Below are 24,512 nucleotides of genomic sequence, written 5' to 3' on the forward strand. Positions count from 1 at the left end.
TTTTCCCGAAACGACTTCTTAAAAGTCGGTGCCAATCACAACTCCGAAACTATTCAACCGATTCTTTTCAAATTTGGCACACGTTTTCTAAATCAAAAATACCCCCCCCCCCCCCCCTCCCCCACTTTTTTTTTAATTTTTTTATTTTTAAGGTTGTTTTTCACTTACAAATATGGCGAAATTTTTCGCCAAAAATGCTCGTTCTATGTTTTTTTGCCAACAAAACTACAAAAATGAAAAAAAAAAATTTTATTAATGGGGGGGGAGCATTACGTCATACTTTAACTGAAAAATTCGACTTTTTTAGTTTCAGATGATTCTACGACGAATGCCGATTGGCACCGCAGAGCACCTCTCGAAAAACATATCTCCAAAAAAACTCTGTCATGGGCTTATTTGTCAATATTTTATTATTAATATTTTTTAAAAACTTATTGAAAAGATGTACAATAACATGCAACTGATTTTATTAAAGTATCTTAAGCCATATTTCTGTAAAAAATTAAAAAAAAAAAAGTGTTTTTTTTTTAGCGCTAAACCCTACCACCCCCTTAACGCCCTCTGTTGCCTCCGTATTTTAGCACAACAGAAAGAGTATTGCATTTTGTACATTCGAATGTCACGTCAAAGTAAAACGGAAACGAGGATTAGGCAACAAAATGGTGAGTAAGCGCTAGTTGGACTCTGGAAGAATCACCACTTTAACCAACCAACCAAATATATTTCGTAATTCAATTTTGTGCTGACATTCAAAGGCACACGGCGAAAGAAAGAAATCAAATCAACTGGACTACTGCTACCACCTTTAATTACATATTCGCCTTGATTTTCATTGTTATGCTTTTGAGTACTTTTCCTTTTGAATTTGTTCGTAAATAAAAAGTAGCTTTTCTAAGAGGATATGATGGATTCATTAAGTAGCTCATTAGCATTGCATCCAGCCTTCCTTGTTCTTTTCTTTAAAAGTTTCATTATTTTTCATTCACAATAGATATTAACTGCCATTTCTTGGCAATGTTGCCATCGAAAATTCCCCTAATCCGCTTAAATTATGAGAATTAAATCTAGTTGTACACAATACATTAGGACCACACCGATTTTCTTCCATTTGGGTCTGTCTTGCGCCAATCTCTTTAGGGGATATTCTTGTCTAGACGCCTTAACTTTAGGTATTTTTAAAACTAAGATAAAAAAATGAAAAACATCCATTTTTTTATGGTTTTTATTAATATTGGAAAAGTATAAAAAAATATACAAAAAAATAAAAAAGATCGTGGAATTACAGGCCGGCGGAGTGGGGGCTACATAAAAATCGGTGCTCGATGGTTGACATGATTCCAACCCTTGTAGTGATCTAAAACAAACAAATTAAAAAAATACTTCATTAGTTAGGATGGCGCTATCGGATTACGCCAAATCAAAAAAAAAAATGACAAAATGGCGTCAACTTGAAAAAAAAAATTTTACCCTCTTTTTTTTACCTTTTCAAATTTTTTAAAAATACTTCAAACTTAAATTTTTCAAAATCTGAAGCAGGCGCGATAGACAGATGTAGAATAAAAAATTCTTATCAAACTTCAAAGCGATCGGTCAAGTAGAACTTGAGATATCATGACGACTATCTCAAAAAAAGTAGTTTTGAGAAAATCGCGTTTGAAATTTGAGCAACAATTCCAATAGAATAACTAAGATCATAATATTTACTACTCCCTCTGGATTAATCGGCGATATATTTCCAGGTATATATTATAGAAGTATAAAGTGTATATGTATATATATGTATAGAATAAATTAAGGTTGTGTGGGATACAAAAGATTTTCTGAAAAGAACGAGTCCTCAATCCGTCCGGTAGCATCTGCCGTTCATTGTGCGATTCGCTCCACTCGGCCGGCTTAGACGCCCCGTCACAAAATCCGCTGTATCTCCGAAAATAATTCGAATTTTGAAAAATCCGTTGAAGGGCATATTTTTGAAGGTCTTAACTTTGAAAATATTCTATTCTAGACCAGAATACCCCCTTAACTTCATTCGAGCTAAGCTGCATGGCGTGGATTTCTAACTCCAAGACTGCTGGACTTCAAGCTATTCACTGGTCTTCCACGTCTGCGGCTCCCTTGGGAGTTCGAGTGAATGGCGACCCTTGTTAAGTCACCATTTCCTCTGCGTAGAACACGGCCGATTCAGACGGACCTCTAATAGTATTGGCTTCTATTGGGTTCTGGCCCATAAGTCAGCATTCGAGATAATATTTGGCCAGAATATTTTTAGAATTTTTCGAAGTCATCTGCTTACAAAAAACAATTCGCATTAGTGGCACTTAATTCTTGAGATAATTCCAAATTAAGTCATTAATTCCGATTTGTCTAGGCTCTAAGATAAATATTCGCCTAGCCAAAGCTCTAAAAAATCGAGTTGACAGGTTGAATCACACCTTGGTCAGTCGAGGCAGCCATTCGAATGAAGTTATACAAGTATTTCACAATTGATTCAAATGTTTACTCCCCCTAATAGAGCGATACTTATTGCAAAATATTGAATGGCGGATTTTATAGTACCTTAAAAAGAAATCAGGATGTGACTGTGTTTTATGTTAAGGAGGGGGGGTAAGGGATACACGCTAAAAAAACACTTTTTTCATGAATTTATTGTAGCGAAACGGTTCAAGTCAGTTTATTAAAAGTTGTTGCATATTATAAAGTAACATTTCAAGAATATTTGATAAAATTTTCATGTAAAAATATTGCAAAATGAGCGAATGAGAGCACATTTACGTAGACGTCTTTTCAAAAATACATTTTGCAGTAGTCAGCATATCTCAGCGTAGAATCATCTGAAATCAAAAAGGTCGAATAATTTAGTTAAAATATGAGTTAAACTTCCCCCCCCAACGTTTATTTTGACGATTTATTTTCATTTTCAGCCATTTGGTAGTCGTTTGAAGTAAAAAGTGATTTTTGACAAAAAAAATGCCGCCATTTTGTAGGTGTAAAACCACCTTAATATAAAAAAATGGCGAAAAAAAAAACGTTGGAGGGAGGTTTTTTATATGTAAAATATGTGTGCAAAATTTCAAAAGGATCGGTTGAGTAGTTTTCAAATGCCAATGACTACGCACTTTAAAAAAAAAGGTTCGAGAAAACCGCGTTTAAAGTTTTAAGTTATGAAAACGTCAAGAAAATTGGATTTCAAAACCAAGTCCTTCTTTCTTACAACACTTGAAAGAGAGATCTTTGCCGCACTGTTTACACCGAACTAGCGTAGATAATGTATTAAATACCAACAAAAAATCTATGATTCGGTAATGTTTTTCAGTGTCTTCCGGTACGCTATTAATTGTGTTAACTTTGATTTTTTTCGCCGACGCACCGCTAGTGTCTAAGTCACCCTTCTGTTTTTTATTCGGATTCGGTCGTTTTTTTGGTCTGTCTAAACGAATTCTTTTACGTTGATATTTTCTAGTTACTAGATAATCTCGGCATTTTAATAAAACTATTTACAAAAATCTACAATACTAAAGAAAAGTAACAGCGTCGCAACCGTTCAAGTCAGCGTCGCACGACAAACTGATGCTTCTCTCTGCTCCCTTTGAGATTTACAGTTGTTATATAGGTATAATACATAGTTTGAAGCATCACCAGCTGTTATTGAATACAAAAGAATGTACTAGAAATATTTTTGGAGCAATAGACAGATACAAAAGTATACCTGAGTCCGCACGCAGGTATACGTTTGTAACGGACTACGCGCGCAACTGCTGCGTCTCGTCAGATGTTTGAGGCGGCTCGGCTTTATGCTCTATAACTTAAAAAGTTTTGCTCGGATTGACTTAAAATTTTAACACGGTATTTTTGAAATGTTTTACTACAATAACATGCAAAAAAACAAAAAACGGTTTTTATCCCTTACCCCTCCCCCCCCCCCCCCCCTTAAAAAAAGAAGATCTGCTTTTTAAATGAAACAATATTTTTCACACATTCATTGGAATTATATTCACTTTATTTGGTTTTTTTTACGAATTTTTTTTATATTTAATATTAACTAGTTTTTTAATGTTAAATAATTTAAGCTACAATAATCGTTTCTTTTTTACTTCATCATTTTCATACTTCATTGCAGTTTTGGTTTCTGGTTTCTCATTCATTTGGACTTATTCACTTACATAGTAAAATCTTTCAAGTTATTTAATTTATTTTATTTCTTTTGTTTTTGTGTGTGTTTTCTGTTTTTTTTTCGTTACGACGCTGATGTAAAATTCTTGAAGAATTTCATTTAAAAAAGTACAAAAACGATGTTTAAATACTTGTGAATGACTCGTTAAAAACGTGTTGAAAGAAAGTTGAAAAAGGTCTTAAATGAGGGCTGAACAAACAAAGGCAATCAAGAGGAATGGACTAAATCTATCACAGAATCTGAAAGCAGTGTAATTTGTATTTTAAAGGAATGTAGCTTTCACTGTAATGCACTGTAGCTACATAAGTGTGTGGGTATGCGTATTGTGTGGGTCTGCGTAGAGTTTTCGCAACAAATTAGGTACATAAAAACGTAACTGGAACAAATCCAGATATAATTAATATATATCGAATATGCAATTCGGTAATCGTTAACATTTAACAACTAACATAAAATGTCTATATAACAGAGCTTTTTACTCACTACAACTACACCAATCATTTGCTAAGGAACAAGGACAGCATGTGGCAGGTGTGGAGAGGAAGGATAACATAAAAGTGCCCACATGCATGCACGTGTATGTGGGTACGAACATACACCTAAGCATGTGTGTATATGTGCGTGTCGCATTAAACTTAAACATACGCGCTAAATTTGACATATTCGCTAAGTGAGTATCCTAAGCCAACTACTAGACATGTTTGCCAGATAATATGCGCGGCTGTTTTCCGGGCGAAATTCGATAGTGTTGCAAAAATTTTCACCGAGCTCCAATCGCTGAGACCAGCTTGATTACGCGTTGCGGCACGCACCAAATACGTGGTATTGCGATCCAAAGCGTTGAGCACAAATCGTCCACCTGCGGAAGAGTGTGAAAAGATAAGTGCGATAAATGTTAAAAAGCAGAGGATAAATGCAATAAATGATTTATGAATAATGTGTGAAAGAGAAAGATCAGTGGAAAGTATTGATTGTTTCATATGCTAAATAATGGATGAATCATTTATGTTCTCGAAAATTTCGAAAGGTTGTAGAAATTGCTTTCCATGTCATTTACTTTAACTTAGGTAGAAATTGGTGGTTATTTTCCATAGGTGGGCACACTGCATTATAAATTTACTGCATTACAAAAAGCAGTAATCAGTAAAATTTTACTGATAATGAAGTTTAATTTGCATTACCAGTAAACTTTTACTGATTACTGAAAAAAATTGCAGTAAAAATATTTTCTTACTGATTACTGAAAAAAATTGCAGTAAAAATATTTTTTTACTGATTACTGAAAAAAAATTGCAGTAAAAATATTTGTTTACTGATTACTGAAAAAAATTGCAGTAAAATTACTGATAATGTAATTTGATTTGCATTATCAGTATAATATTTACTGTTTATGGGAAGTCAAAATGTAATACACTCTCATCACGAAATTCAATCATTTATGTACTCAATAATTCTTTCTTTTTTTTGGTTTCTCTTATTTTCCTAAATAATAAAATAATAACCCCCTAACTGTAACTGTCGTACAATCCAAACAAAAGAATTGGATGAATATGCAAAGAAAAAAACAGGCCAATAAATATTTATTGCACGCTACACATATCTATACAACATAGAAAGAGTGGTCAAGTATGGAAAAGTAGCCTGTGCCAAAACTCGTATTCTACCTCAACCACCTCAAAAAACATTGTTTGACTTCGGGGATGAAAGTAATGGTAAACTTTTTACACTTGGTTTTCAATTAAATATTTGTTTTATGCATACTATATTTACTTAAATAGATATTAGCATACAATGTGGTTCCACTGACTCGGAAAATTATCTTCAAGAAACGCTCTTATACCTGGCCGAACGAGAAGAAACAACAAGTTGCCTAAATAAATATCACGCTATTATTTTTAAAATATAATACCTTATTACCGTCATCTGCACCTGTAGAATGGTGGCAAAAACTGCAATTTTTTTCAGTAATCAGTAAAAAAATATTTTTACTGCAATTTTTTTCAGTAATCAGTAAAAAAGTATTTTTACTGCAATTTCTTTTCAGTAATCAGTAAAAAAATATTTTTACTGCAATTTTTTTCAGTAATCAATAAAAAAATATTTTTACTGCAATTTTTTTTTCAGTAATCAGTAAAAAAATATTTTTACTGCAAATTTTTTCAGTAATCAGTAAAAAAATATTTTTACTGCAAATTTTTTTCAGTAATCAGTAAAAGTTTACTGGTAATGAAATTAAATTATTATAAATTGCAATATCAGTAAAATATTATATTTACTGCATTTTTACTGTTACTGCAAAGTGCCAACCTATGTTATTTTCAAATACATACGGAAAACCCACCACGCCTTAGAAACTCGAAAAGCCTAAAAAACATATTTTATTTGTTATGTCACAATGTGCATGGGCTTATTCCGGGCGGATCTACATTAACAAATTTAGCTGTCTTTGCGAAGGACTGTTTGGAAACATTTCAAAGAGGTTTCCCAATGAATGCGTTCTATACAGATTTCTCTAAGGCTTTTGACAGGGTATCTCACCCAATATTAATTGCTAAACTTGAGCGTTTCGGCTTTCACTCTCAATTTCTTAAGTGGTCAATTTCCTACCTCAATAATAGGCACTGTGTCGTTCGACTTGATAATGGATCGTCTTATTCTTTTATTGCTTCGTCTGGTGTTCCTCAAGGTAGTGTACTAGGTCCGCTACCATTTATCCTCTTCATTAGCGACATTTCTTGCTGTTTTTCATTGTCTAATTTTCTTCTATATGCGGATTCTCTAAAAATCTATTATGAAATTAAATGTCCAGAAGATTCATCCATTCTCCAGGTGAGTTGATTAACTTATAAGATGTATAGTTATATATATAATTGGCGCGTATACCCTTTTTGGGTGTTTGGCCGAGCTCCTCCTCCTATTTGTGGCGTGCGTCTTGATGTTGTTCCGCAAATGGAGGGACCTACAGTTTCAAGCCGACTCCGAACGGCCGATATTTTTATGAGGAGTATTTTTATGAGTTTTTCTTAATTTTAGTATTTCACCGAGATTCGAACCAACGTTCTCTCTTTGAATTCCGAATGGTAATCACGCACCAACCCATTCGGCTACGGCGGCCGCCGAGTATAGTTGGTGTGTGCGTAATCGTTTGGTCCCAAACATTTGTAAATGTCACTATACTTCGTATGCGAAGTTTTTAATGTTGTTCCAACAGCTTACTACATCTCGAACTCGCCGCTGAAGTCAATTAGTAAATTAAAGAATCTGGGTGTTTCTTTTGACTCAAAGCTCAACTTCACTACCCACACAAACTTTATAATTTCTAAATCGTTCGCAATGTTAGCCTTTATTCGTCGAAATAGTTCTCAAACTGTTGTACTAGTCCTTAGTTCGGTCCAGGTTAGAATTCGCGGTATTCGTTTGGATACCGCTTCATGCAGTCTATATTAATAGATTCGAGTCCGTTCAGAGAGCTTTTGTGCGTTTTGCTTTGTGCTCGATGAAATTCATTGATCCCATCTCGTCTTATCGGGCTCGTTGCTTATTAATAAATCGAACGTCCTTAGAGTCTAGGCGTGTTCTGTTGGCGATGTGTTTTGTCTTCGATTTGAATGTTCCCTCACGCATTTTCCGTTGTAATGAACTGTTTTTTGTAGGTATTGCTAAAACTGTTCATGGAATGAATGCTTCTTTTAGAAGGATGCTAGCTGAATTCAATGCTTATTCTTCTTCCTTAGTCTTTAATTAGTTTATGAAGTTGCTTATAAGAATCTTGTCATAAGGTCTTAATTTGTATCTAGGTTAGGTTATACTCTGTAAGCCTCTTGTTTGTTGATTAAATAAATAAATAAAATAAAAATAAATATAAGAATATTAGGATGATTAGAAAACAAACCTCTTAGTTCTAATGAATTGCATGGAAAATATATGAAAAAATTACGGATAGGCATCTGATCCTTTTCCACTTTCTTTAGTTCTTCATTGTTATTCAAGAATAGCACAGAGCAGGACTTTTCCGTAGTGTAAGTCCGAAAAATATGAGCCTTGATTCAGACTGGTGAAAATTGTCGACCCTAATTCGTCGATAACATTATCCAAAGATTATAATACTACTGGGTTGCCCATATTAGATGGACTCGAGGGATTTCGATGACTCTTTGGGCCCATTCCAATCGACGAGGTTTGTCCGCAGGCAATAATCTTTGCGTCAATTGAATCTTATACGGGAATAAATACAAACCAATGCGGATAATTCGTTGTAAAGTGGTCCGAGCAATGCCCAACTGCTGAGAACCGCGATTTTGGGATATCCTTGGCGACGTCTCAACATTGGCCCCTACAAGAGCAATATTCTCATCCGATCGCCTTGGTCAGTTTTGATTTGGCCTCTTTGGATTAGAAAGAGCATCACCAGTCGAAAACCTTTCGTACAAACGTTTAATGGTGTTCTTAGAAGGCGCACTTTAATTTAATTTTTTATACGCACGTTGAGTTTTCACAATTGACTTCTTTTGTTGAATGCAAATTTCAGCGATTTGGGAGCGCTCGCGTGGTGTGTACTGTTCCATGGTAAAAATCTGTATGGACTGACGCTTCCAACGCGGTATGTCATTAAACGATCTGACGTCTCTGTCAAAAGATACAGGGCGTCCCTAAGATTATTGATTTCAAAGATGTGAGGTAAACCCTTGTAACCGCCGCACAGTGATTTAAACAATGGACAAAAATCAAAAAATTAAAAGCAATATTTTAGAAAAACTAAAATGGAAATAAAATCTTCATTATATTGCTCAAATAAAATCACCTTAAGTTTATTTTTATTTTTTGTTTCCTTATCAGTAAAATTATGATAAAGTCTACCTAAATAAAATCCTATTTTGTTTCTTTTAGATTTGATCAACATTTATTATCGTATGGTAGTTCGTTCTGAACGTTTCGTTATTTTATAGTTTGACTCGTTTATTATGGCAAATATTCAGCAAGGTATGTAAATATTTTAATATATGTTTGGTATTTTTCTTAGTTTTTTTTGTAAAGTAGTCATTATTTTTAGAAAACTCTATTTTTGGTAAAAGGTCCCAAAAGGTGCCTTTCCAAATTTGTTGTTATTTGATATTTTAAACTGTTTTGTTTTTAAAGGTATAGGTCTTTTTTTGCGCAAAGTTGTACTTTATTCCGAATTTTTATTTTTTAGGTACTTTGTCAAATATAAAAAATAACGATTTGGTGGATACATGGATTTCATTGCCCAAAAAACAAAGGAAAAATAAGTTAGTTGAAAAGGTTCTAAACCTAATGAGACTTCAGACTGTCACGAAAGCAACTAAGCGGGAATTTGAAAAATCTGTTGGCATTTTTTGTGGAAAAATAAATATTAAATGGCAAACAAATTTTCGCAGAAAAGAACAGTTTTTAGCCAAAGAAAGCAAATGGCTGAACTCTGAAATATATATGACCTCATCACTAAAAGCTATTTTAAGATTTAGTTAAAACAGAAGGCTTGAGACTGCAGCAAGAAATAAACGATTTAAAATCTATAACTATAAATTTTCAAAACAAAAATTACACTGTAAATTTTAAATTTCACTTTACAATGCTTGATGGAAGTTGCATTAATACCTTATCAGAGACTAATTCTACTCAAACTTGCTTCATTTGTGGAGCTACACCAAAACAAATGAATACAAAAGAAGTTCTTAAACAACCAGTTAAAATCGAAAATTGTAATTTTGGGATGTCATCTCTTCATTCGTGGATCCGTAGCTTCGAATGTTTATTACATATTGCTTATAGAAGAAGAAGGTTTTTTCAAAATCCCAAAATAAGCTCTGAAATAACGGGCATTGATGAGAATTTGATTTTTAAATTTTCTCAAATATTACGTGTTGTGTCTTCTGGAAAGCAAATTAACATCGACAATTTTCGAGAACTTTTAAATAATACCAGAGAGCTTTACATTGAATTATATGACTGGTTTTATATGTCTTCCAGTGTCCATAAATTATTTGTTCATGGCGAAGAGATTATTAAACATTTTGATTTACCAATAGGGCAACTGGCAGAAGACGCACTTGAAGCTAGGCATAAGGAGGTACGAAATAGTCGTCTTTATCATACACGAAAAAATTCTAGAATAAACACTAATAAAGATATTATGACATATTTACTAGTAACATCAGACCCCTTTATATCTTCTCTGAGAAAGACTACCACTTCGCATTCTTTTAATTTTTCGGATATTAAAACCTATATTTTAGAGGAAAATGTAAATCAATTTGATTTAGAAAATATTTCAGATAGTGACTAACTAAATAATTTTCTTTTTCTTCCTTTCCTATGTTAAGTATATTTTTTTGTACTACTGAAAAATATTTTTTTTTTATTACTTAAGGTTTATTATATAAAGTTGGTAAATGCGTTAAAAATGTTCCTAGCTAATTAAAGAGGAAACATAATTTTGATTTTTTGAAATGTATAGCAAAAATTATTGTTTTAAATAAATTAATATTATTAAAAGTTCAATGTTTAATATTCTAAAATTTTTCGTTATACTTCCTGCCTCCTAACTTAGCCCAGAACTTTTTTTTCATGCTACAGTTGTAACTCTATATATGAGCTACACAACTGCTTTTATTAAATTAAAATCGGTAAAGTAATACAGGAGTAGTGATTTTTGTCCGATTAGCCCATATACTTGAATCACTGTGCGCCGGTGCTGTAAGCGAATGGATTGGTGCTTGACTACCAGGAGGAAGTGCTTCGGTTTGAATCACCGGGCATGAAAACCCAACTGGTAGAAACAGTGTCCACGGCAGACTGTGACAAACCTTCGAGTGTATTTCTGCCTTGGAAAAGCTTCGCATTGAAAAACCATCTGCTGTTCGAAATTACCTTAAAACTTTTGGTCCTTCCATTTGTGGAAAAACATCAAGACGCACACAACAAATAGGAAGAGAAGCTTCGCCAAATACCTAACGGAAGTGTACGCGCCAATTATTTATTTATTTTTATTACACAAGTCGCATGGAAAAGTCCTGCACGGGATAGCACAGAGTATAAAAATGAGACACTAGAGGAAAGAAAAAAGGGCCAGATAAGATATTTTCCGTGCAATTCATAAGAGCTAAGAAGTCTTTTTTTCTAATTATCCTTAACTCTTTATATTAGTTAGGGGAAAAAAGAAATCCATTATTTCTTCGGTAGATGGCTGTAGTGATTGATATCTCGTAAAGCATCGATCAAACAATTTAAAATTTATGCTCAGTTGTTAAGGTGGCCTTTCACACTAAACAAATTCCTTTGCTGTTTTTTCCACTCAGTTACGAGTTGCAGAGTGTTAACAGTGGAAGTCAACAAAGAGAAAATTCTGTACATTTTGCAGTTTTTTTTTGATAAAGGCAAAAATGCAGGCCAGGCCGCTCGAATGGTGAATGGTATTTATGGTGCCGATACTGCACCAACTAATTACGTGCAATTTCGGAGTTCGTCGTTTCCGTTCAGGAATAACCGAAAATATCGATAAAATCACAGAAATAATCGAAGTTGACCGGCATGTTAGTAGTAGTAGCATCGCCCAGGAGCTAAAGATCGACCATAAATCAGTCTTAAATCATTTACGGAAAGCTTAATTCAAGAAGAAGCTCGATGTTTGGGTGCCACACCAATTAACACCAAAAATATGATGGATCGGATTTCCATTTGCGAAGCCTTGGCCAAACGGAATGAAATCGACCCATTTCTTAAACGAATGCTGAGTGGGGATGAGAAATGGGTCACATATGACAATATGTGTGAAGGCGATCGTGCTCAAAGCGTGATGAAACAGCTCAAACGGTGGCCAAACCAGGACTAACGGTCGGGAAGGTTCTACTGTGTAGCGGCAGGCTAATCACCTACGCTGTCAGAAAGAAAACTAGATTAACGAAACCAACGCAACAAGGCTGAGTCTTGTCGAGGCCCTATGCTCCCGAGTGGAGTGAACAAGGAAAAAAAAATGGTGGGACTTGAAAGGAACAATTTATTATGAGTTGCTTCCGCATGGCCAACTAGAACGTTTGAAGCTAGCGATTGACGAAAAATGGCCACAATTGGCCAACAGAAGAGGTGTTGTGTTCCATCAGGACAACGCAGGGTCACACACGTCTGTAGGGACTCGTCCGGGAGTTTGGCTGGGAAATTTAATGCCGGACCTGGCACCAAGCGATTACCACCTTTTTCTCTCATTACAAAACTTCCCGAATGGTAAGAAACTGGGTGCAAGAGAAGATTGTGAAAATCGTTTGCGAGAGTTTTTCGTCCATAAGGATCAAGACTTCTATGAGAGAGGCACTACGAAGCTACCTTTAAAATGGTAACAAATTATGCAATAAAACGGTGCATATTTGAACCGAATCGGACAATTCGAAACGTCTTAAATAAAGTTTCGAATTTTACGCAAAAAATAATAGATTTTTTCCCCCTCATTTTAATATAATTTCTTCTAACCATTTTGTATTTGATAGTCAACCAAGACTTGCTCTATGTGTTTGTATTGCAGGCCAGCTCTATGTTATCTCTCCATCCGTTCGCTGAAGCAATGTATCTTTGTTAGCCTAAAACCTTCCTTAGGAAACCTTCTTATGGAGATTTTTGAAATCATTTCTTTAGCACAGCGAATCCTAAGTGAATTTGCATACATAAAGGAAGGCCTATTCTCTTTCATGTTCATAAGTAAATATATGGAATGTACAGTTCGCTAGTTGTATGTATTTCCGTGCGTTCAAGTTTAGTACCCTAGCAGAAGCAGCGGTAAAAATAAACGCATCACAGATACTGTGAAAGCTTCCGGTCTTCGCATACCATTTCTGCTTACTGAAAGTGCACATGTCATATCAAGGCATTGACTCCGTTTCGTCAGGTTTCGTCTTATTTTAAATAAATACCAGACTCTTTAAAGCAATATTTTTTCTTTTCAATTTAACTTCTTTTACTATTATTTATACCTGTATACTTCATAAATAACCGTAGCTATCTGCTAATCGAACTTACCTCGATGGAAATGGAAATCCTTGTGCTTAGCATAACTCCAATTGCCGGCACTGTGCTTAAAATCGCCTTCACTCATATACTGCACACGATAGCCGAATGTACGCATATTTTCCTCAACATTCGTATATTTCTCCGATCTAATATCGAGGTCGAAGCCATCGGTGAATGCACGCCGCAACTGAAAGCGAGACGGTCCACTAGGCTTCTGTCCTTTACGCAGCTTCACTATGCGCTCCAACATGCCCAATGGATTGGCAACTTTGCACTTATAATCGCCGAGTTGTGATTCATTTCGGACATGTATCTGTAGTGTTGAACCGTAATCGGCATAGAAAATGCGATAATTGCGTCCGGTAATGGCCCGACCCTCGTGCACCCAGGTAAACGAAGGTGGTGGCTCACCCATTGCATCGCACGAAATATTCACCATACCACCAATATACGCATATTGAACCAATGAAGTGTCATTATCAAACCAGTGCGGCTTATCTAGGGGAGGCAAAGTAAGGAGAAATATGTAGAGATGTGTTTGTGCGATGACAGAGGGAGAATGAAGAAGAGCGATGGAATTAATTGAAGTGAATGCTAGTTTCGAGAGTATTGCAAATATGATTAGGTGAGATGTGTAGGTGTACATACATATACACATAGTATTGGAGGTGATTGCGTTGGCGGCATAGAGGTAATGCAAAGTGAGTGTTTGGGCAGATATTTTTAATTTTTATGATGTTTGTGCAATGCTTTGATGATTTCGTAAATTTATTAAATGCATACTTCTAACAAACGCACACACACATACATGGATACTCTATTTTGAGGTTAACTGTACGTGTACATATTTACATGCATACGAGTATGTGTCTGTGTATGAAATCCATTTGGCATTAGTCAGTTAGCTAAACAAAATTCGCATACCTTGAATTCCTCTTCAGTTTATTCAACTTTCAAATCGCAATACACTCGCACAGTACGCCCATGTGGAAAAATCTGGACTAGTGAAGCAAACGTCTGATGCAGCACTTATATGCTATCATAACTATTTTATTTCGTTCTAGTTCAACAGGTAAGAAACAAGCTAAATGTGGTGCTATTAAAAAATAAATAACTCTTTTTTACCACCAGCTTAAATCAATGGAAAAATAGAGCGAAAATTATGAATAATACGAATTTTTGCAAATAATTATCGTTAGCTATTTCGAAGATAGTCTGCCAATGTCAAGAATAATAGAATAGGCCTCTTCCATTCGCCACTTCTCTGCACGACTCACTTAATGAAAAATTTTCATGTGAAAGCAACAACAAAGTTATCGAGCAAAATTCACCGCTAGCGAGTAAAGTTATACTTCAAGGATGACAGATTACCAGGCTTGCTATTTAGTTATGGTGAAAAAAAATGTGAGGGGAACTTTGGCTGACACGTCACTTGAGAAATTCTGCAGCCGAATTCTGTATGATCATTTCACAAACATTTACACACATCTACAATCGTCCAATGAGTCGTTCTTCAGATGTCAACGAAGTGTTGCCATTGATTGATTGTTTTTTTTTTTGTGCACAACTAGCACAATCTCAGTTTTTTTATAAACAAACCGTTTTGTAACCTAAGAGACATCAACCCATCAGCTGATTTTGTCAAATTTATTCAGAGACGATTAACGGTCTGCTTGTAGCACAACCTCTGAAAATCTTTTCACCATGATTATACCTCATAAAACTGGTATAACTCATTATTTTACAAACAAATGTAATTTTAGGCAGCTCTGTTCCAGCGTTGCCAAGATAGGTTCATTTATACCAGTTACTTCATCCATTCGCCACTTGCTAACGCTGGGCGTTATATAAGATTACGCAGATTTCAGGGAAAATGTAGCTGTTATGTCATAAGAGATTTGACCGAGAGAGAGACGAATGGAATGGAAACAAAATGCGTAAAGTGAGGTTAGTTGCATACAATCAACCTTCCAATCAGTAGTTACTCAGACCATAGATAATAAGATGCGAAACTGTTTCATTTTATGTGAGAGCGTGCCCAGAAACTTTTTTCAATACTTGGCAGCATTGCGAAGCCCTGGGCTGATGAAGAGCTGATAGACGAAATGACGGGCTGCCAGAAGTAAGACAACAAAAATAAATTGCAAAACAGTTTGTTTTTACGTTAATGGTAAAATGTCGCAATTTAAATATTTATAATTATTTATTTTAAAATAATTGCAATTGAAACGAAATAATATAAATTAAGAATTTTTAGAATATTCCAAAATCTCTTATATCTTTTTCGTCTTCTACTTTTAATTCGTCTTGTGCACATACATACACAACGAGTTTTTATGTCCGGAATTGGATGGTATTGATCTGGACAACGTTTATTTTGAACCAGACGGCGCTACGTGCCACACAAGCAATGAAACCATTGATCTTTTACGGTAAAAGTTTCCGGACCGTGTTATCTCTCGAAGAGGTGATCACAATTGGCCACCGAGATCTTGTGATTCAACACCTTGTGACTTTTTTCTTTGGGGCCACGTGAAAGAACAGGTCTACGTCAACATCCCAGGGTCGATTCAAGACCTCAAAGATGGAATGCGTGAGGATATCGAGGACATAGAGCAGCCACTTTGCAATTCGGTTATGGAAAATTTCATGAAAAGGATTTTGTCCTGTAAGCGTGGTCGTGGTGGTCATTTGCCTGATGTTATTTTCCACTATTAATGGCATAGCTTCCTCTTTATAATGCAATAAACATCCGATCATTTATATAGGGTGGGCCATGTAAAATTTGCTTTGTGAATCGGCTATAAAAAAAAACTAATCAATATTTGTTCAAACTTTTTTTTTATTTTGAAGATTGAACATTGTCATTTATGAATGAAAAATAATATCGTTCAAATGACTGCCACGACTGGCTTTACAGTAGGCCATTCGATCAACCCAATTTTTAAGCACATTTTCGATTGTTTGTGCTCCAATTTCATGAATGGCAACTTCGATTTCGTGTTTTAAAGCATCAATCGTCTCTGGTTCGCATAGCATTTGACCCCACAAAAAATAGTTCAACGGGCTTAAATCACAGCTCCGAGGCGGCCAATTGATATCGGAATTCAAAAACGGTAGCCGAAAGTTCGAGTGTAACTTTGGCAGTGTGACAAGTTGCACCGTCCTGTTGAAACCAAATGTCGTCCATGTCATCCTCTTCAATTTTTGGAAACAAAAACTCGTTGAACATGTCATGGTAACGCTCGCCATTTACTGTAACCGCGGAAGAAGAAGAAGACTCACCACTTTGGAAATAGGTTTTCAATATTTCCCAATTTTATTCAAGCGTATAGCGTCCCATTTCGTAAATGTCAAACCTTTAAGTAAGTATGAACACATTTGACATGTCATTTGTGTTACGATTCTCAAAAAAGTAGGTGGTTCAAAAAGCAAACGCTATATGGCCCACCCTGTATTAAAAAATAGCATTTTTCTTTGAATATCAAAAAAACACCTCTTATTGGAAAACTCTTTATTTTATACTGATTGCATACTGGGGAACCGCGCACTAAATACTAGCGCAATGGTGGTGTGGAAACTGAAAATTCCCAATTTTTGTTTAATGAATACCTATTCAGTGTATCTTCCGTAGTGGCATTACTGACGAATGTTATACAAAATGCACATTTTTTCAGCGCTCTCACGAGAAAAAGAGTTTCGCATCTAGTTATCTATGGTTCAGACAGCAAGAAAGTAACGTGAGCAATGACTGCGCTAATTTTTTCGTATATCACCAACACAACCTCGTAAACAAATCACTATCACTTCGCATCAAAGTCGCTGAGAGCCGGTTAACGGTCTGATGTGAAAATCGGAGAGTCAATTTGTTGTAAACTTAATTCAAGATTTACTATGAGAGTAAACTTTAAAATCGGACCAACAATGCAAAGTTAGATTAGGTTAATGTAAACAATGCAAGCAAGGAGAAATGCGCAATTGAAATAAATTTATGGAATATAACTAAAATCGATTTTAATAAGAATAAGCTTACAATTTTTGAACTTGTTATAAGTTTTGTTGGCATTGGCGCTCCATTACCAAGTATGATCATATCCACAATATACTTGTTTTTTGTCACAAAACAGTAAGTGTTTATGTAGTTTTTTGAAAAGTAAAGTCTATGTGGATTAACCAATTGCTGAACTCAATACGACAACGTAAGGCGATTCTTTGAAAACTTTGGTTCTCGTATGACAGTCTTGATAGTAGCCGGGCTCATGGTGGTCAATTAAATTATGCCGATTGCCGGTGTTGTTGGTGTTCTTCTGCTTTCGGCAGTCAAATCTCTCTCTCGCTACTGCAGAGTTGCCTAGCTAGCCTAAACACGAAATTTTTATTGTGTTACTTAAAGAACTTTGTATGCGTGACAAATTGTCTTTAAAATGTGCGTTTTTTTTTAAATAAATGTGTTATGCTTATGCACAATTTAATATATGAGGTTTTTTTGTTAAGCGAGACTCTTTTGTTAAGGGAAAGACCTTTTTGCTATATTTGAAGTTATGTAACTAGATAAGGTACTCTTTTTGTAAAAATGTCAGTATAGTTTCTTTAGTATTTTCTGGTATTTTCTTGTTTATTTTTACAATGAATATAACTCTTAATGTCCTATGTCTCACTAAGGATTGATGAGCGGAAGAAACGATTACACCTCTATGGTTTTAATTCGCATTCAATAAATTCAAAGGCTTTTTAAAATGTGTAAAAAGGTTTTCAATCTTAAGAAGAGTTGAGAGAGGGGCATTTAATATTTTTGCATAACCTTAAATGGAGCCAAAAATTAAATTTGCACTTTCAAATTATCAAATTTTATAAGAGTAAAAAAATTTTCATTAGCACTAAAATCTTCTCAGAGTGACCTTTTTTAACTTTTTTTTTGTTTACAATAATAATACAGTTTGTTTTTTAACTTAAAGTTTCGGTAGCTTTAAATTAAAAAAAAGAAACAAACACGAAACATACAAATTTTTGCATTTTGGGTATAAAAAAGCACTAAATTTATTCCGAAAAGCAAATGGTTGGCAATACTGCACAACTCAGCATACGTGACGTCACGTACGCTCTGATGGGCGCAATCTTCTTTCTATCATTCTTGGCAAAATACCTATACACAGGGTGGTTGGTAAGTGAAAATGAGCGCAAAACTCTTTAACTCTCAACAAATGAGCTGATTAATACAAATTCACGGAGAACGTGTTTTTTGCTTCACGGGCTTCGTAATCTTCTGTATTCTCTCATGCTATACTCTCTCATCATATACGAGTATTCCATTGTTATAAGGAGTTCTCTTTTTTCATACTCGAAATTACTTTCTCACAGATCTAAGCTTTTGGGTATAGTACTGGACTGAAATATCGAAAAACGAATGCAGAGTGTACTATTCTCAACTATCGAGTTTAGTACTAGTTCCAAACGAGATCCAAAATGGAGAACACAGTGGAAAATTAACATTTCCTATGAAACTTCTATTGAAAATTTATCAGTACTTTATATTTACAAGTATATGGGAAATTGAGAAGGCGCTCGTACCATTAACCGTACCAAATCCGCTAAAAACATAAAAGTTCGCAACTAGCGAATTTTCCAACAGGGTAAATTTCAAAGTATTTACATACACATAAAAATGTATGTATATGTGTTACTAAACTCTCAACCCTTTCTAGCGGGGATTTAATGCAAAACTTCTGCTGCAAATAATTTGCTAAAAACTTTTGCTTCAGGCACCAAAATGCAATTCCGCCCACATTTTGTAACTTTTGCATTCCCCCTCGCTTCACTTATTCCGATTGCGTATAGCATTGCATATACGAGTAGTAAGTAATAGCAGAGCAACATATCGTTTTGCCCAATCCAATCAATTTGAATAGTGGTTAGTGCAATCCAAGCCCAGCAACGCAGCAACGATGGAGTAGAAAGGAAGATGCTAAAGGTGATGGTGGTGTCATTGTTGTTGTTGTTGCTGGTGGTGGTCTTAGAGTAACTGCTAGTTAGTGCGTATTGGAAATGCAAAATGCGCTTTCCTGCTAAAGTGAAGTAGAACGCCACCCTCTAATACCAACTAACCATCATCCATTTCTAGTTACTCACTCTCCTTGGCACCCTTTGATTATGTCAAAGTAAGTGGAGGAGCGTTTGGCTTTAAAGTTTCAGTTTCAATTCATTAGGCAAATGCGTTGGGGGCACTGTTGCCGGCTTGCGTGCCTGCGTGCCAGTCCGTAAGCCTTTGGTCTGTCCGCTTATCCGTCGATTTATGCCTTCATTCGTTCCTCTATCGCTTGTTTACTTTTAAACTCCGTACTTCAACAAAAAAAAAACAAAAAAACAAAGAGAACAAAGTAAAGAACAAAACGAGAACTAACAAAGAGCAATATTTTCAAATCCATTCCATTTTGTTCTATACTTTCAAAAAGTGCTAAGGAAGCTGCAAATTCGCTAGCAATTAAAAGCATATTTGAGGATAAATCAATTGGCTAAATGCATTTGGAAATGTTTTATGTGCGTATGCGGAGAAGGAAACAATAAAAAAGAGAAAGGATTTTCGCATATTTTTTTTAAATGAAAAAAAAAAAAAAAAAAAAACTAAGGTATATTTTCTTGATGTAGCTACCATTCTAAAGCCAAATGTTTCACTGCTATTCGATATGCAAATGGAAAATCGTGGTTTGTTTTCAGCATTTGAAGCTTTAATTTTTTCAACTAGCCACAACTTTTTCCCAACTTTCTGACAGTATGCGTGCCGAGGTCAAAAAAAAGGTAGGATCACGAGTAGTCGTAAGAACGGAAATGCTGCTTAGCCAAGTCATACTTCATTCGCCGGCGTTGGTAGAACTCAAAAGGATTAGTGTCTGCGAATAATATTCAATTTTAGTGATGTCAGATTGGCATCTGATCAATATATGACCGAGCGAGGCCATGCTGAGAACTCATTCTACAACACAAAATATTCTTTAAAGATTTTTGTTATTCACGCTACGGTCCTTGACCGAAAATAAAAGTAGACCACTTCGGGCCAAGTCCAGTTTGTAATTATATTATTCTCCTCGACTCAAATGCTTTAATGGCATTCGGTTCGTACTAGTCAATTGTAACTAAGATCGAACTCGGATGAAAAGAAGGTGAGGAAAGAAAAGCTGAGTGTTGAAAACTTGGAAACACAATTTGCACCCCACATATTTCCTATCCCACTCTCACATTTGAGCTTAACGAGTACTTTTGAACACATCATACTTCAGCAATGTTATCTTGTACCTCAGCTCAAAGAGTTTTTAAATTTCAAAACTCGAAGAGAGAAAACTGGCAACACTGCAATAAAAAATGCTACACGAGCTAAAAATACCAACTGAGCCCGAAATATACAAATAAATAAGTATATAGCTCTATCAGAAACTTCAATGGCTTTCTGGGGGCTGGACTGAGAAAACTTCTAGGCAACCGATGACACTATCCGACATGTTCGACATTGTTCGACTGTGTGCAAATACGAATACCAATCCGTCATCAAAAGCCAGACAAAGTGCAAATACTCGTACGTACTTTACATGCCTCTCGACCAAAATTTAAACTGAGTTCCGTCAAATTCAAAGACGAGGAACCTTCAGTATACGACGAACCGCCGCAGAATCTCGAACTTTGTTTGAAAATTGCAAACCTATTAATTGGATGTAATAAATGTGGCTTTTAATCTGGCCAATCTGTCATTAAGCGGATTATTACACTAGCTAACTGGCTTCTGGAGCAAGCAGCTAAAATGGGTATCCCTTACAATATATTTATACAGGGTTTGATTGAAAAGTAATGAGCCTTCCTGCGCGGAGCGTCTGCTAAGCGAACCACCGAATCGGCTGGTGGGGGACCTCCCCCATTGATCGTTGGACCTTCCACTAGAAACCGGTCCCAGTTCGCTGGATTTTGCAGTGGCGAAAATGCAGCGATCGTTGGAGGAACGTTACTCGATAAAATTTTGCGTAAAGCCAAACAAAGCGAGTACCGAAACCATTGGGCTACTCAAGGAGGCTTACGGGGACAATTCTCTGGCCAGTGCCCAGGTAAAACGGTGGCACAAGTCGTTCAAGGAAGGCCGGGAGGACGTCGAAGACGAACAGCGATCTGGAAGGCCTTCGACGACAATGCGCCGGCGCATACCGCCTTCCTCTGCACCTCTGCATTGGCCAGGATGGGGGTTCCGGTGCTTCCCCACCCTCCCTACAGCCCAGACCTGTCCTCTCCGGACTTCTTCTTGTTCCCGCGCCTGAAAAGAAAGCTGAAGGGGAGGCGTTTCGACTCTATCGAGACGATCCAAAAAACTGCGACAGCCGAATTGAACGCGATTCCGGCGGATGAGTTTAAAAAATGTTTCCTGCAGTGGAAGGACCGCTACCAGCGGTGCATTGACGCTCAAGGGTCCTATTTTGAAGAATATTAGTAGTATATATAAGCCAAAAGGTTTAATAAAACTCCTTAAAAAAATAAGGCTCATTACTTTTCAATCAAACCCTGTACTGTCATTGTTGTAATCAACCGGAGAAAAAGAAAACTATCTTCCACTTCCTCTATGAATGCACTGCTCTATGGAAGGTGAGAAGGCCGCTTTTGGAAAACATGGCACTACTGGCTGGTATAAACTTAGTATCCTTATAAGATTTCTCGAGCGCACAGACTGGATACAGTCATGAAGGAATAACCCATATAATTTGTTGGTAGCGAGGTGCGAAAGCGCTAGCTCGATTCTTGGAGAATCACTACTTCACCCAATCAATCAGCTCTTTGTAGAAGTCGATTACGAAAGCTGAAAAAGTAGTTGCCTCTTTACAGTAGGATGGGAGTTTTATATCCACACTGGGTCTTAAAATTACCCTTTAGGGGCATTGGCTACAAATAAAGAATTTTGTTATTTCAAGTGACCTCCACAATCGCCTGCAATGAATTCAAACGAAATTTTCTGGAGTACCGTCAAATCACATCTTTCAAGGAAGCCAAATCCACCCAATGGACTAAACAAACTGTCATGTATTGAGCTGTGGCCATATAACCACAATTTTTATGAAGCTGTCCAACTATAGCCTGGCACTGAAAGGGAGTATTTGGCAGAAAAGTTAACGGGAAGGTATATGCGCGACGCTAGTCAGTGCGCCACACCAGCGAAATACCGGGAAAAAGCTTAACAAAAACAGCGTTTCAGTCCGACGAGTCTTAATTTAGATATTCTGCTGGCTAGATTATGTCATGCGAATATATTTCATTGTTCCATACTTCTGATGATGGCAAGAAAGAGATTAACTCCTTCAAAGCTTGAACGGAAAGTACGGTCTATGAGAATTTCTGCTCATACGCGAATTAAGAAACGGATATTTAGTTGTGAACGTGGATATTTTACGATAGGCTGCCCATGCGAGGGGGCGCATTTTGACAAATAATCAAAAGGTGTATTATATTTAAACACGAAATATCCGCAGGTGTAGCAAAAATGTGAGAGCTCAGTTGTCTAAATCTTTGCCCGACGAGAGAAGGGCACTGATGACAAGTTGCTTAAATGAGCACACCTCGTCCTCCAGACAGCTTCTGCCAAAAGAACTTGAAGCAATCCTGGGTCTCACCGCATGGACCCCTTACGGACAATGTCTGGTAAGGATACCTACCAAATTCGAAAGCTACGGCGTTGTTAATCCTATATTACGATGATCCTAAGAGAAAAGAGAGCTTACTGAGGTAAGCCTGTCCAGCCGGTGTCACCATCACCGTCTACATCAATGCCACTTCTAAATATGTATACATATATCGGAGTTTATACTCTGTATTTGTACTTGGTATGAGCTACTGACACTAGATGAGAAGAGGTGGTAATAAGCCTTCGAAAACCGAAACAAAACTCTCTTGAGTAACAATCCGGCATAGGTCACAAGTTGTCACAACCATGCTTACATGCGTATTTGAAAGCATTCAAATGGTAAGTATTACTCCACCAGCCTATCGGTGCCCCCAGCCGTAGCAAAGGGCTACTATTTAGTAGGGTTGTCAGCTCGGTCCTTTTATACGTGGCAACGATCTGAGCTGACGTATTGAACATTAAAAGCTATTGGAGAAAAATAATATTCATCTATCTGAAGAAGCTTCCTTTGTCATTGCAGGATTAATTCCGGTTCACATTTTGATCAAAGAAATGAAGACAGTATATATAAGGCTAGCCGAACACGGCATAGAGCAAGGCGTAAAGAAATTTCAGCAGAAGAAAGGTATCGTTCCATCGCCCACTGGCAAAATCGGTGGAACAGATAACCCAAAGGTAGATGGACACACGAGTTAATACCCATTCTTATGACGTGGTTTGAAAAAAAACGGTGGGGGAGCCAATTACTACCTAACTCAATTCCTTTCAAGGCACGGGGTATTTAGAAATTACCTACATAGATTTGGCCATGACAGCTCAACAAACTGCCCAATGTTGAAGATGTTGATCACGTTTTGTTCCAATGCTCCCGAAATTCTTCTAAATTGTAAGCGGAAAAAATATTGTAGACTTTATGCTGAAGTCAGCTTACGATTGGAAGGGAATCTGTGCGCATAAGAAACATATCCATAATGATCCATAAGCCTTTTTGGCAGTTCCGCGGGGAGAAAGGTAGATTGTGTAGAGGTATTTAGTACGCAGGTGTTGCTGTGAGACTACAAGTCGTGCACACTGCTATGCCGGTATAGCAGTACTCATGAAAGTTTGCTCTTCACGGGCGACATGCAAGAAAAAAAGGAAAAAACCGATCAAATTGAAAATTGGTTTCCTAATTAAATGTAATTTTTCGATGAGCGTTTGACAATTGCCTTGCAGAGGGTCGGAAATAGCGGTTAGCGTTGAAGAATATTAGTTTGAATATTTACGCAAGACTTTCCTTTAATAATTTCTCAAATCAAGAAAAAAAACGAAAGTACAAACATATTTAAATTGCGCTTCATTCACCATATTTCTAGTTTCCAAATTCATTGCTGGTGAAAAATGCAGCACAGGAGTGCTATAATTTTGTACTTTTACTCATTGAAAACATTGCTTTGGTGGTGGTGAAACTTCTGTTAAAGCAATAACTTTCTCTGCCACAATATAATATATAAAAGTTAAGTGAGACGCAACTCACAAATGAAACCTACCAACCGCTATAATCATACAGTCATACATATCTACATTCAATAAAGTTATACGGCTGCGAACATTCGATCGCTCACACACACACATTCACATATATGAATGTACACGTATAGTTAAGGTAGAATATGGAGTAGACAAATTGTTGAAAGGACGTGC

The 24,512-nt window shown here is 36.3% G+C and overlaps 1 protein-coding gene across 1 annotated transcript in view; it reads right to left on the minus strand.

Annotated features, from left to right (window-relative positions):
- Positions 1–3,975: 3,975 nt before the first annotated feature.
- Positions 3,976–24,512, minus strand: part of LOC129249007 (neural cell adhesion molecule 1) — a 63,739-nt gene continuing 43,202 nt past the window's right edge. The window contains exons 6-7 of the mRNA XM_054888616.1: positions 13,196–13,684; positions 3,976–5,030 (exon numbers count right to left, since the gene is read on the minus strand). Of these exons, the coding sequence (XP_054744591.1) occupies positions 4,807–5,030; positions 13,196–13,684 (713 nt within the window). The 3' untranslated portion in view covers positions 3,976–4,806. The remainder of the gene's footprint in view (positions 5,031–13,195; positions 13,685–24,512) is intronic.

The sequence above is a fragment of the Anastrepha obliqua genome, chromosome 5 (genome assembly GCF_027943255.1).
Source record: "Anastrepha obliqua isolate idAnaObli1 chromosome 5, idAnaObli1_1.0, whole genome shotgun sequence".
NCBI lineage: Eukaryota > Metazoa > Arthropoda > Insecta > Diptera > Tephritidae > Anastrepha > Anastrepha obliqua.